At 44.5% G+C, this 13050-nt stretch overlaps 1 protein-coding gene across 1 annotated transcript in view; it reads right to left on the bottom strand.

The window, feature by feature from the left end:
* Positions 1-13050, bottom strand: part of LOC126278871 (nuclear receptor subfamily 2 group E member 1-like) — a 163838-nt gene that overhangs the window by 58400 nt on the left and 92388 nt on the right. The window contains exon 5 of the mRNA XM_049979146.1: positions 2155-2294. Coding sequence (XP_049835103.1) covers positions 2155-2294 — 140 coding nt within the window. The remainder of the gene's footprint in view (positions 1-2154; positions 2295-13050) is intronic.

Genomic DNA, 13050 nt, shown 5'->3' with positions numbered 1-13050 from the left:
TTTTGATTGTGTAAATCATGGAATACTACTCGAAAACTCAAATACTGTGGTATGAATGGTACAGCGCTCAAATGGTTTAAATCATACCTAACTGGAAGAGTGCAGAAAGTAGAAATAAGCAGTTCACATAATATGCAAAAAACCGGTGATTTCTCTAACTGGGGAACAATCAAGAATGGGGTGCCACAAGGTTCGGTCTTGAGTCCTCTGCTGTTCGTAATATATATTAATGATTTGCCATTCTATATTCACGAAGATGCAAAGCTGGAACTTTTTGCCGATGATACAAGTACAGCTATCACACCCAACAGACAAGAATTAACTGATGAATTTGTAATCGATGTTTTTCAGAAAATCATTAAGTGGTTCTCTGCAAATGGGCTCTCATTAAACTTTGACAAAACACAGTATATACAGTTCCACACAGTAAATGGAATGACACCATTAATAAATATAGACTTCGATCAGAAATGGGTAGCTAAAGCAGAATATTCAAAATTTCTAGGTGTATGCATTGATGAGACGTTGAACTAGAAAAAACACACTGAAGATGTGCTGCAACATAAGAGTTCAGCTACTTATGCTATTACGGTCATTGCAAACTTTGGCGATATATATGTCATATACATGAATGGAAGTGAAACATGGACTATAAATAGTTTGGACAAGAAGAGAATAGAAGCTTTCGAAATGTGGTGCTACAGAAGAATGCTGAAGATTAGATGGGTACATCACATAACTAATGAGGAGGCATTGAATAGAATTAGGGAGAATAGGAGTTTGTGGCACAACCTGACTAGAAGAAGGGATCGGTTGGTAGGACATGTTCTGACGCATAAAGGATCACCAATTTAGTACTGGAGGGCAGCGTGGAAGGTAAAAATCGTAGAGGGAGACCAAGAGATGAATACACTAAGCAGATTCAGAAGGATGTAGGCTGCAGTAGGTACTGGGAGATGAAGAGGCTTGCACAGGATAGAGTAGCATGTAGAGCTGCATCAAACCAGTCTCAGGACTGAAGACCACAACAACAAAATCTCAGTAAATTAGCTTACCACGCCTATTTTCATTCTATGCTTTCGTATGTCATCATATTCTGGGGTAACTCATCATTGAGTAAAAGAATGTTCATTGCACAATAGCGTGTAATCAGAACAATTGCTGGAGCTCATCCAAGATGATCCTGCAGACACTTATTTTAAGAGCTAGGGATCTTCACTGTAGCCTCACAATATGTATATTCACTTACGAAATTTGTTATTAACAATCCGAACTAATGCAAAAGTAATAGCAGTGTACGAGGCTACAACACTAGGAGAACGGATGATCTTCACAACCCAACGTTAAATCTAACTTTGGCTCAGAAGGGAGTGAATTACGATGGCGAAAAAGTCTTTGGTGACTTACCTAATAGCATCAAAAGTCTGACAAATAGCCATATAGCATTTAAAAGGAAATTAAAAGAAGTTCTGAATGACAACTCCTTCTACTCATTAGATGAATTTTTGGATATAGTAAGTGAGTAATTTCCCCCCTCCCCCCCCACCCAAAAAATAATATTAAGTGTCATGTAATACTTTGTGTAATGTAATATCTTGTATAGACACCTTTTTTAAGCTGACACGTTGCACATCTTTACGAAGTGTCGTATTCATGATCTATGGAACAAGTACTAATCTAATCTCATACAATCTAATCTCTGGTATTATAATATGTACACAAAACAATGTGTTCGTTGTTTTTTTTCTAATGGTCTTCCCAAAAAAAACGTCACAAACCCTAAGACCGAATGTTTTCTGAATGGCTGTAATTGCACCACTAAGTAGACTACTCCTGTCAGTACAGACTAACCACTTTGTGTCCACGTGTTCACACTTGAACATCTGACCTGCTGCCCAGAGTAAAATAAGCAATTGGAGGTACCATGCAACCTAAAAACATATTACTCCTAATAGCTATAGCTATTAGTGTGTAAACGAAGTGAAGACTGATGTAATGTTGTTCACTACACAGTCCTCTGTCACCAACGGAAATGTCTGCACTTATACTCGTTAAACCCAATGAATATACAAGGATCATGTCCAGTAGATAAAATGACGTTGTGGGCTTCGATGAAGGCACTGAATACGGTGTCATGTGAGGATGCTGAAGTACCTGTAGGAAGGAGGGCACACCGCGTGCCCACTTGACTCCCAGGAAGAGCAGCTTGGCGGCTGACTCGTACACGCTCTCTGCTGGCAGCAGCGTCAGGCTGGACAACTCCAGCGGTTGCCTGCTAGGCGATGCCATGGCCTCTGGAACACGATGACTAATGTCATACACACATCACAAAGGTGATATTACAAAAAAAAAAAGGTTCAAATGGCTCTGAGCACTATGGGACTTAACATCTGTGGTCACCAGTCCCCTAGAACTTAGAACTACTGAAACCTAACTAACCTAAGGAGATCACACACATCCATGCCCGGGGCAGATTCGAACCTACGACCATAGCGGTCGCGCGGTTCCAGACTGTAGCGCCTAGAAGCGGAGGTCATTAGTCCAATAGACTTAGAACTACTTAAACCTAACTAACAAAGGACAGCATACAGATCCATGCCCGAGGCAGGATTAGAACCTGCGACCGTAGCAGCAGCGCGGTTCCAGACTGAAGCGCCTAGAACCGCTCGGCCACAGAACCCGGCAACCACTAGACCACGAGCTGTGGACGTGATACGATGACGATGATGTGTTTGTATGAGCAAAACAACTCCAGTGTCCTTAGCGTCTATATTAAATGTTTTTTGTGTGTGGATCAAATGGCAGAATGGTAAAAACTTCAATAAAAATAAAACGTAAAAATTCTCCAAAAACAGAGAAAAACCACGTACAGATACGTATATATGGAACAATAGTTGTATGGAATGGAAAGTGTCTTCGAGAGAGGTTATAAGATATCATCAAGAAAAGAAAAACGTGGATAATGGAGATCAATTGGATTAAGTTAACCATTGCTGCGGAAATTAGATTAGGAAAAGAGACAGCAAAAGTTGTAGACGAGGTTTGCTATATGTGCAGCAAAGTAACTGAAAATAGCGTAAGTTTAGAGGATATAAAATGCAGATTGGCAATAAGAAAAGTGTTTCTGAAAGATACAAATATTTAGCCATCTAATATTAACTCAGATGTTAGGACGACTTTTATAAAGTATCTGTCTTGAGTGTGGCCTTGTAGCGAAATGAAACGTAGACGAGAAAGAGTTCAGACAAGAAGAGAATAGAAGATTTTGAAATCTGGCGCTACAGTAAAATGCTGAAGATGAGGTGGGTACAACGTGCAACTAATGAAGAGATGCTGAATCGATATGGGAGAAAAGAAATGTGTTTCGAGACTTGACTAAAAGAATAGAGTGATTGATGTGACACATCCAGAAGCATCAAGAAGTAATCAGTTTGGTAATTGAGGTATGACTGGGGTGAATACTGTAGCAGGAAATCAATGCGTGGCTACGGGTAGGCACATTCAAGGGGATGTTGGCTGCAGTAGCTACGCAGAGGTGAGGTTTGCACAGGATATACTAGCTGGGAGAGCTACGTCAAACCAGTGTTTGGATTCAAAATACTCTTAATCGCCGATTCTGTAAAATAATTTGATCCACGATACATACGGCAACTCAGTCAAGCAAGGCACGCCAACTTATGAACTTGCAAGTGAGGTCATAGTCATCAAAAATACTGTTTCTCCAAGGAGTCTCTCTGTTACATTAAGTGATAGCATAAGTGTAGACGTCACAGCTTCAGTGTTCATGTTTTGTCGTGGAAAATGGTTGTTACCATATTTCTCGGTTTGCGTTCGAGTGGTCATTTTGCCTTTATTCGATATTTCAAGAGTTCACATAACTCTCACCGTCAGGTGTGGGGCGCAGACTTCGTTGATCAATGTTTGGTAGCCTAGGACCAAACAAAGAACGCAACACTCTGCACGTCGACCTAAAAAAATTTCCGACCGCCGCTAAACAATGAAACAGTCAACAGAAATTCAAAATCAACAGAAAGTCTACGACAGAAAGGAAAAAAAAATGTTATAGGCGGTGAGTGTCGAGTTTTGAGTTGAGAAACAGTAACAGCAGATTGGCTCGGTCAGCACAGTTCAGTGAATTGGATGTCACCTGCGTAACAAATCCAACCAGGACATTTCAACCCCTCTAAAAGCTGCGCAACTGTTGTTGATGCGATTGTGAAGTGGAAACGCAAAGGAATAACCACAGCTGAACCAATATCAAGCAAACCACATGTACTGTCTGAAGGGGACCGTCGAGCATTGTCGAGGTTGGTTGTAAACATCGCGAGAAATCAGCGAAACGAATCACTTGTGAGTTCCAAAGGACTACCAGCTGTCTATCTAGCACAATAACCGTGCGTGGCGATTTAAAAGGAATGGGGTACAATAGTAGAAAATAGTAGAGCAGCTCCTCATACGCTACATATTTCTGTAGGCAATGCTAAGCGACGCTTGAAGTGGTATAAGAACCGACGACACTTGGTATCAGGTGGTAGACACGGTTTATTGGCAGAATATTGGGGAAGTGCAAACAATCTACAAAGGAGATTGCTTACAAATCACTCGTGCGATCGGTTCTAGAATATTGCACAAGTGTGTGGGACCCATACCAGGTAGGACTAACAGGGGAAATTGAACGCACACAGAGAAGATCAGCGCGAATTGTCACAGGTTTGTTTAATCCGTGGGAGAGTGTCACAGAAATACTGAAGGAACTGAATGGAAGATTCTTGAAGATAGGCGTAAACAATCCCGAGAAAGCCTATTAACAAAGTTTCAAGAACCGGCTTTAAATTATTACTCGAGGAATATGCTACAACCCCCTGTGTATGGCTCAGATAGGTATTGTGAAGGTAAGATCAGAATAATAGTCGTTCAAATAATCATTCTTTCCGCGCTCCACACGTGAATGGAACAGGAGGAAACCTTAATAACTGGTACAATGGGACGTACCCTGTGCCATGCACCTCATACACCTCACAGTGCTTAGCAGAGTATAGATGTGGATGAAGACAGTGGATTACTGGAAACGAGAGATATGGAGTGATGAATCACGCTCCAGCAGTCCTACGGAAGGGTTTGTATTTGGTAAACGACTGGAAAACGTTACCTGTCACCTGCGCTGTGCCAATAATGAAATATGCGGTAGGTGATGTTACAGTGTAGGGGTATTTTTCATGGTTAGGCTCTGGCCCCGACACTGCGCTTAACAAAACGTTAAATACCCAACGATAGGAACACATTTTACAACGTTGTGTACTGCGTATAGAGTCCGCAGCTCGTGATCGTGCGGTAGCGTTCTCGCTTCCCGCGCCCGGGTTCCCGGGTTAGATTCCCGGCGGCATCAGGGTTTTTCTCTGCCTCGTGATGACTGGGCGTTGTGTGATGTCCTTAGGTTAGTTAGGTTTAAGTAGTTCTAAGTTCTAGGGGACTGATGACCATAGATGTTAAGTCCCATAGTGCTCAGAGCCATTTGAACCATTTGAACTGCGTATAGTATTCAAACAGTTTAGAGACGATCATTCTTTCTATCAGCATGACAATTTTACATTACATTTCCCTATCACCAAAAAATTATCGTAAATATTCACATCTTTTGCGTCTTTTTACTTACACTCTAAGAAAAAACTGTTCAACATAGGCGTTCAGTCAGCTCCGTTTGAAAAACCGTTCCACATTTATTGACGTTGCTAAACTTTCTTTCGACAGTTTGAAAATTGAATGATGAACATTGAAGAAACGGAAAAATATATTTTTTCCTATAAACACACAACTCAAGAGCCATCTGAGCATGTAAGCAAAATCTCGCAATAAATACAAAAAAAAAAAAAGGTTCAAATGCCTCTAAGCACTATGGGACTTACATCTGACGTCATCAGTACCCTAGACTTAGAACTACTGAAACCTAACTAACCTAAGCACATCACACAAATCCATGCCCGAGGCAGGATCCGAACCTGCAACCGTAGCAGAAGCGCAGCTCCGGATTGAAGCGCCTAGAACCGCTCATCACAGCTGTCGGCCAATGAATACAGGGTGACAATTATTGAAGTACTTTCTACATAAAAAAACGAAAATTAGTTACAAATTAAGGCGTGCACACACTTTATTCACCATGTAAATGTCACTACAGACGTTAATATTTAGGTTATGACATGTTCGTTATGCCTGCCATCATTGACGAAGATGTGGCGCAGACGAATAGCGAAATTCTGCATGACACGCTCAAGTGTCGGAACAATGATGCTGTCGATGACCTCCTGAATTGCTGTCTTCAGCTCAGCATTGGTTTTAGTGTTATTGTTGTACACCTTGTCTTTAATATAGACCCGCAACAATGAGTCGCATGTGTTCAGAAAATGGCTGTCAATCGAGGCCCATGCAAGTGGCCTCTGTGTACCCCAGAGCCAGAATGCGGTGCCCAAAATACTCCTCCAGGACATCAAAGACTCTCCTGCTTCGATGGAGTCGAGCTCCGTCTTGCATGAACCACTCAGTGTCGAAATGAGGATCACTTTGGATAATAGGGATGAAAATATGTTCAAAAACCTTGAGGTACCGTTCGGTAGTCACCGTACCATAAAGGAATACCGCACTGATTGGACATTGCACACCACACAGTCACCCGTTGAGGGTGAAGAGACCTCTCGATCGCGAAATGCGGATTTTCAGTCCCCCAGATGTGCCATCTTTGCTTATTGACGAACCCATCCAAATGCAAGTAGGCATCGACGCTAAACCAAACCATATTCACATCAAAGTCCATCCATTCTGAGGACAATAGTGCCGGAGAAGCCCAATCGCTGTTTCACGGCCCTGGGGCTTAGTGACTGAATTCTGTACCGGAAGAGGCGCAGGTATTCAAAAACAATTTGTCACAGTGTCTCCCGGTTGGTTCCCACCTGATGTGCAGATCGTCTAATCGATGGCCAAGATGCCATACAGAAGATACCGTCGCCGTTCTAAACAGACAGTGTACAAAACTATCGAGAACATCGAGTTTGCTACAACATCTGGAGACAAGAAGAATCGTATACCAGTCAAGTCTGTCGCTGCTCAAGCCTTGCTGGACGGACCTTCAGTTTTCTGTGGTTGCCGACTTAATTTTAGTTTAGATATTAATGATTCGTTTGGTCATGGTAACCGATTGTTTTACTGTAGCCATTGTCCGTGGAGGTTCTGGAGTACCAAATGTTCCTGGACTTGAAAGTTTTGTTGACAGAGACATCATCGCATTCCGCACCTATCATATGGCCGAACTTGCTAATAAAGACTTTGGTAAATCCGCTTATATATCCACTTCTGCTTTGTCTTTGTATACTCGTAATAGGAGGAAAATATCTCTAAATGAGTCTGTATTCATTAGGGTAAAAGGTAAAGGAGTATGTGAATATGTAAAATTTGTTGGTGACTATAGTGTCCATTTTCATAAATAAATTGTTTATTTGCAAACTGATCTGTAGCGTAGCTGAGAACCGGACAAGGGTACATCTAGACCCGGGGGCTCAAGGATGCAACAGCATGTTACGCCTACAAAGGCGGCTGACGCAACCCGCCGAACAGGTTACGCAATCTTGGCAGCGCGCCAGCGGCGGACTTAACGCACACAGAGTGTCTTCTCGATGTTTTCAGGCGTTTTCACCAGTTTGGGACGACCGACATTATCAACATTGCCATCACGAACAGAACCCGCACCTTCAGATTTGGGAATCAAATTATTGATTGTTGGCACACTAGTGGCGGCTATCTTCAACTAGAACTCGGTCGCAAGCTTCCATAGAGCCACAGTTGGGCTGTTATTGGTCGCATAGTAGGCCTTCACAAGAGCTATACGCTCAGGCACGCTGTACCGTGACAATGTCACGTGCAAATGGCCGACAGCAACAAGGCGTGTGCGCATGCACATACATACTAATTTCCATCAGCCTCGCGGCCAACCATGCAGTTTGACGCCCTAACGCCAATCATTTAGAAGTTATGACGGTTTTGTTTCATACTGTGTACTTTAGCAACAATTCATGTGCCACGTAGGTCGATCCTTCTGTTTATCGTCTTTGAATTATATTAGCGTTCGATATTTCGTTTCCTCACGTTGCAAGAGCAAATTAATTTCTCGTTACCGAGCTTCGAAGTGGAAGACTCGTTATTTCTGTCATAATTAAGTAAGAAACACCGGCTTAATGACACACTTTTCGGTACACTACATTCACCAGCTGACTACTGACTTTGAAAACAAAAAAAGCGAAAGGTCCTTCCATATTGAGTAAATCGATAACGTACTTTCTGTGTGCGGATGGTGGAAGGTAGACGGGGAAATTAAAAGGTGGAGCAAACCGACAGGTTAACGTGTAACGCAGGAAGAGTTTACATAATTATAAACTTATTTCTTCAGAAATAAACGCGTCGGACTTATTCAGGATGGGTATGGGGAAGAACGGGAAGGGAATGCGAGATGGAGACAAATACGCACGCTCTAAAAGTATTCCCTGAAATATTCAGACACAATTCGGAACCGAACCAAAGGTTTAATGACTTGCTAATGACGCAGGTGGCTCGTAGTATTTTCTTTTTAATAGCTTTCAGATATCTTGGCCACGTTTTCAATTATTTCCAAAATCGTCTAATGCATTTCGACATTCCATCATTTTCAAAAGCTATGAAGAACATTACAAAACTGGTATCAAAAGGTACGAAATATATTACATTTTCATCTTTGATTAGAGATGTAGTACAGTGAGTAGAATATGGTTTTTTACTTTACCGAATATTATGTCTTAATGTGAGACAAAGAAAATTATCAAATAGATACACCACTAGCCATAAAAATTGCTACACCAAGAAGAAATGCAGATGATAAACTGGTATTCATTGGACAAATATATTATACTAGACTGACATGTGATTACATTTTCACGCAATTTGGGTGCATAGATCTTGAGAAATCAGTACCCAGAACAACCACCTCTAGCCGTAATAACGGTCTTGATACGCCTGGGCATTAAGTCAAACAGAGCTTCAACACGATCCCACAGTTTATCAAGAGTAGTGACTGCCGTATTGTGACGAGCCAGTTGCTCGGTCACCACTGACCAGACGTATTCAATTGGTGAGAGATCTGGAGAATGTGCTGGCCAGGGCAGCAGTCAAACATTTTCTGTATCCAGAAAGGCCCGTACAGGCCCTGCGACATGCGGTCGTGCATTATCCTGCTGAAATGTAGGGTTTCGCAGGGATCGAATGAAGGGTAGAGCCACGGGTCGTAACACGTCTTAAATGTAAATTCCACTGTCCAAAGTGCCGTCAATGCGAACAGGAGGTGACCGAACCGTGTAACCAATGGCACCCCATACCATCACGCTCGGTGGTACGCCAGTATGGCGATGACGAATACACGCTTCCAATGTGCGTTCAACGCGATGTCGCCAAACACGGATGCGAGCATCAGGATGCTGTACACAGAACATAGATTCATGCGAAAAAATGACGTTTTGCCATTCGTGCACCAAGGTTCATCGTTGAGTACACCATCACAGGCACTCCTGTGTGTGATGCAGCGTCAAGGGTACCCGCAGCCATGGTCTCCGAGCTGATAGTCGATGGTGCTGCAAACATCGTCGAACTGTTCATGGAGATGGTTGTTGTCTTGCAAACGTCCCCATCTGTTGACTCAGGGATCGAGACGTGGCTGCACGATCCATTACAGCCATGCGGATAAGATGCCTGTCATCTCGACTGTTAGTGATAAGAGGCCGTTGGGATCCAGCACGGCGTTCCGTATTACCCTCCTGAACCACCGATTCTATATTCTGCTAACAGTCATTGGATCTCGACCAACTCGAACAGCAATGTCGCAGTACCATAAACCGCAATCGCGATAGGCTACAATCCGACCTTTTTCAAAGTCGGAAACGTGATGGTACGCATTTTTCCTCCTTACACGAGGCATCACAACAACGTTTCACCAGGCAACGCCGGTCAACTGCTGTTTGTGTATGAGAAATCGGTTGGAAACTTTCCTCGTGTCAGCACTCTGTAGGTGTCGCCACCGGTGCCAACCTTGTGTGAATGCTCTGAAAAGCTAATCATTTGCATATCACAACATCTTCTTCCTGACGGTTAAATTTCGCGTCTGTAGCACGTCATCTTCGTGGTGTAGTAATTTTAATATCTAGTAGTGTACTTTGTTTCTCGTCACCATTATGAACTAAGAGGCAAAGAACAAACTACTATCAAGGAACAAGGTTGCAACTAGTTGGATTATACCGCTAGGCGGCGTTAGATACGTGGCACACGATGAATTTTTTTGGTTCACGACTATGTTTTTTACCATTACATAGTATAAAGCAGTTCCCATCAACAAAGAATTCATGAAAATTCACCAAGAAGTATGTTTTTACAAAACAATGTGTAACAGATTTGAAAGGTCGAAAACGATACAATGGCAGAAGTCACAGGGCGGCAATAGGCTACAAAGAGGCAGATTATCTTTTAACAAGTATGGTTTTAATTGACATCTTGGATATTCGGGAATCCAGCCGGATGTTCGCGTCGTTCTCGCACGATATTTCAACAGCGTGCCTCGCTGTCTTCTTCAGGTGCTACCTGAGACTGGTCCTTGGGTCGATCGAGTCCAGTATTTATGCCTGGGAGGAGCTGGGCGTCCCCTAATCGGTCCGCGCCGAGTCGAGTGTTCAGCAGGAATGGGTACTACTCTAGAGATATCCAGAAGGAACTTCAACCTGCCAACCGACCAAAGGATCCAGAAGAAGAACCAGAAGAGGCAAAGAAGATGGCATACTTGCCATATGCCGGACCTATCTCTACCAAGATCAGCAGGATTCTCCAGAAATATGACATCAGGAGCATATTTTGCCCACCCACAAAAATTGAGGCTATGCTGGGGACTGTAAAAGATGACCTGGGGCTACGCAAGCCAGGTATTTACAACATACCATGCCAATGTGGGATGTCATACATTGGCCAGACCACCAGAACTGTGGACATCAGGTGTAGAGAACACCAGAGACATACCAGACTCAGGCAGGCAACTAAATCAGCCATAGCAGAGCATTGTCTGGAACTTGGTCATTCAATGGATTACAATGACACCAAGATTGTGACACAGACCTCAAGATATTGGGACAGTGTCATTAAAGAAGCAATTGAGATTAAGGTCACAGACAACCTAATCAACCGTGACTCGGGATACCAAATCAGCACTGCCTGGAATCCAGCAGTTGAGCTTGTGAAAACTCAACGCAGGACACTCCAGGATTCAGCAAGAAATATAAGTGGAGACCGAGGGAACAGCCGTGAGACAAGGTGTTGGACATTAGAGACCAGATCTGACACACCCTAGGTCATGAACTCGACTTCAGAAGACGGCCAGGCCGGGCGCGGACGGCGGAGGGAACACCGGCCACCAGAGAGGGACAATGTAGCCGCGTCTGGCGGGCGCGGACCCTTAAACCGGGGATCAGAAGCAACGTGGCCAATTACTGCTGCTATCGCACGGACCGCCTTACCCATGGGGGTGGCACTGCCATCTACATACGTCGCTCCATCAAACATTACGAAGTGCAGGCGCCTACCACAAGGACCATCGAAGCAACGGCGATCGTAGTGGAAACAAGGACTGGACCTGTGACATTTGTTGCGGTGTACCGCAGCCCTCGTCGCCTACTCGACCTCTACGACGCCAGAACGCTATTACGGATGCCGGGAAAGTTCCTTATAGCTGGGGACCTGAATTCCAAGCACGCTGCATGGAACTCGCTACACACGAACATGAGCGGGCGTCTTCTCCTGCAGGCTGTTGAAGAAGCCCAAGCACACGTCTGTGGCCCTGAAGAGCCAACTTGCTACCCGTCCAATGGCACACCGGACATCTTAGATGTGGCAATTACTAAGGGAATTCCCCAATACATGACTGCGGAAGTGATCCATGGACTGAACTCCAACCATCTGCCGGTATTATTCCAGCTTCAGGTTGCGCCGGAACTTTCTGCAGGACGCCTCAACCTGAAGCACACAAACTGGGACCAATTTCGTGATTCTGTTGCCTTCTCTCTTGACGTCATCCACGACCCAGACGAAATCGACGAGACCTCCGTAGAACGGTTCGCCACTTCCATCACGGACGCCCTGGAACTGGCCACACCACTTCCAAGGCCACCTCATCGTCCACCACCGGATCTGCCACCGCACATATTGGACTCCATACGCACCAGGAATAGACTCTGCCGTGAGTGGCGCCTCACGCGCGACGCAGCACTGAAACAACGCATCAACCAACTTAGACGAGACATACGGGCAGCCATAATTGAACACCGGAACCAGCGATGGGCTGCGAAGCTGCGATCGTTTACGCCCGACCCGATGAACTTTAACTCCATCAGGTTCTTCACAAATAGACGAAGCCGGATACCGCCGTTGACAAATGATGACCGCACTGTGTACAAGTCGGAAGACAAGGCCAATATGCTGGCGGACGTTTTCGAAACGAACTTTCGACCGCTGGACGACGGAGTTGACCCCCAGCGGGTTGCAGACATTGAAAACGAAGTTACTACCATACTTCGTGCAGCCGACGACGACGCCGACAACGATGACGACCTCATCCCTCCAGTAACGCCTGCTGAAATCGACGCTGGCATCCGGGCCTTACCCGCCAGCAAAGCACCTGGCTGCGACGACATCACGGGAAGGACTTTAAAACAACTCCCGTGGACCACGATTGTGCACTTGACAACCATCTTTAATTGGATTTTTGCTACGGGCAAGTACCCAGCAGCGTGGAAACATTCTATAGTGGTGGCTGTCCCGAAACCTGGAAGAACCGACGACTACCCACCAGTTACAGACCGATAAGCTTGCTACCACACCTCAGTAAGCTCTTCGAAAGGCTCCTGTTGACGAGGCTCCACACCATCATGGACCGCCTCCAAGTTCTGCCACCGGAGCAGTTTGGCTTCCGATCTGGTCATTCCACGACACAGCAGATTCTTAGGG

Source organism: Schistocerca gregaria, chromosome 6 (genome assembly GCF_023897955.1).
Source record: "Schistocerca gregaria isolate iqSchGreg1 chromosome 6, iqSchGreg1.2, whole genome shotgun sequence".
Taxonomy (NCBI): domain Eukaryota; kingdom Metazoa; phylum Arthropoda; class Insecta; order Orthoptera; family Acrididae; genus Schistocerca; species Schistocerca gregaria.
The sequence above is the reverse complement of the archived record's forward strand: the minus strand, read 5'-3'. Positions and strand labels throughout refer to the sequence as shown.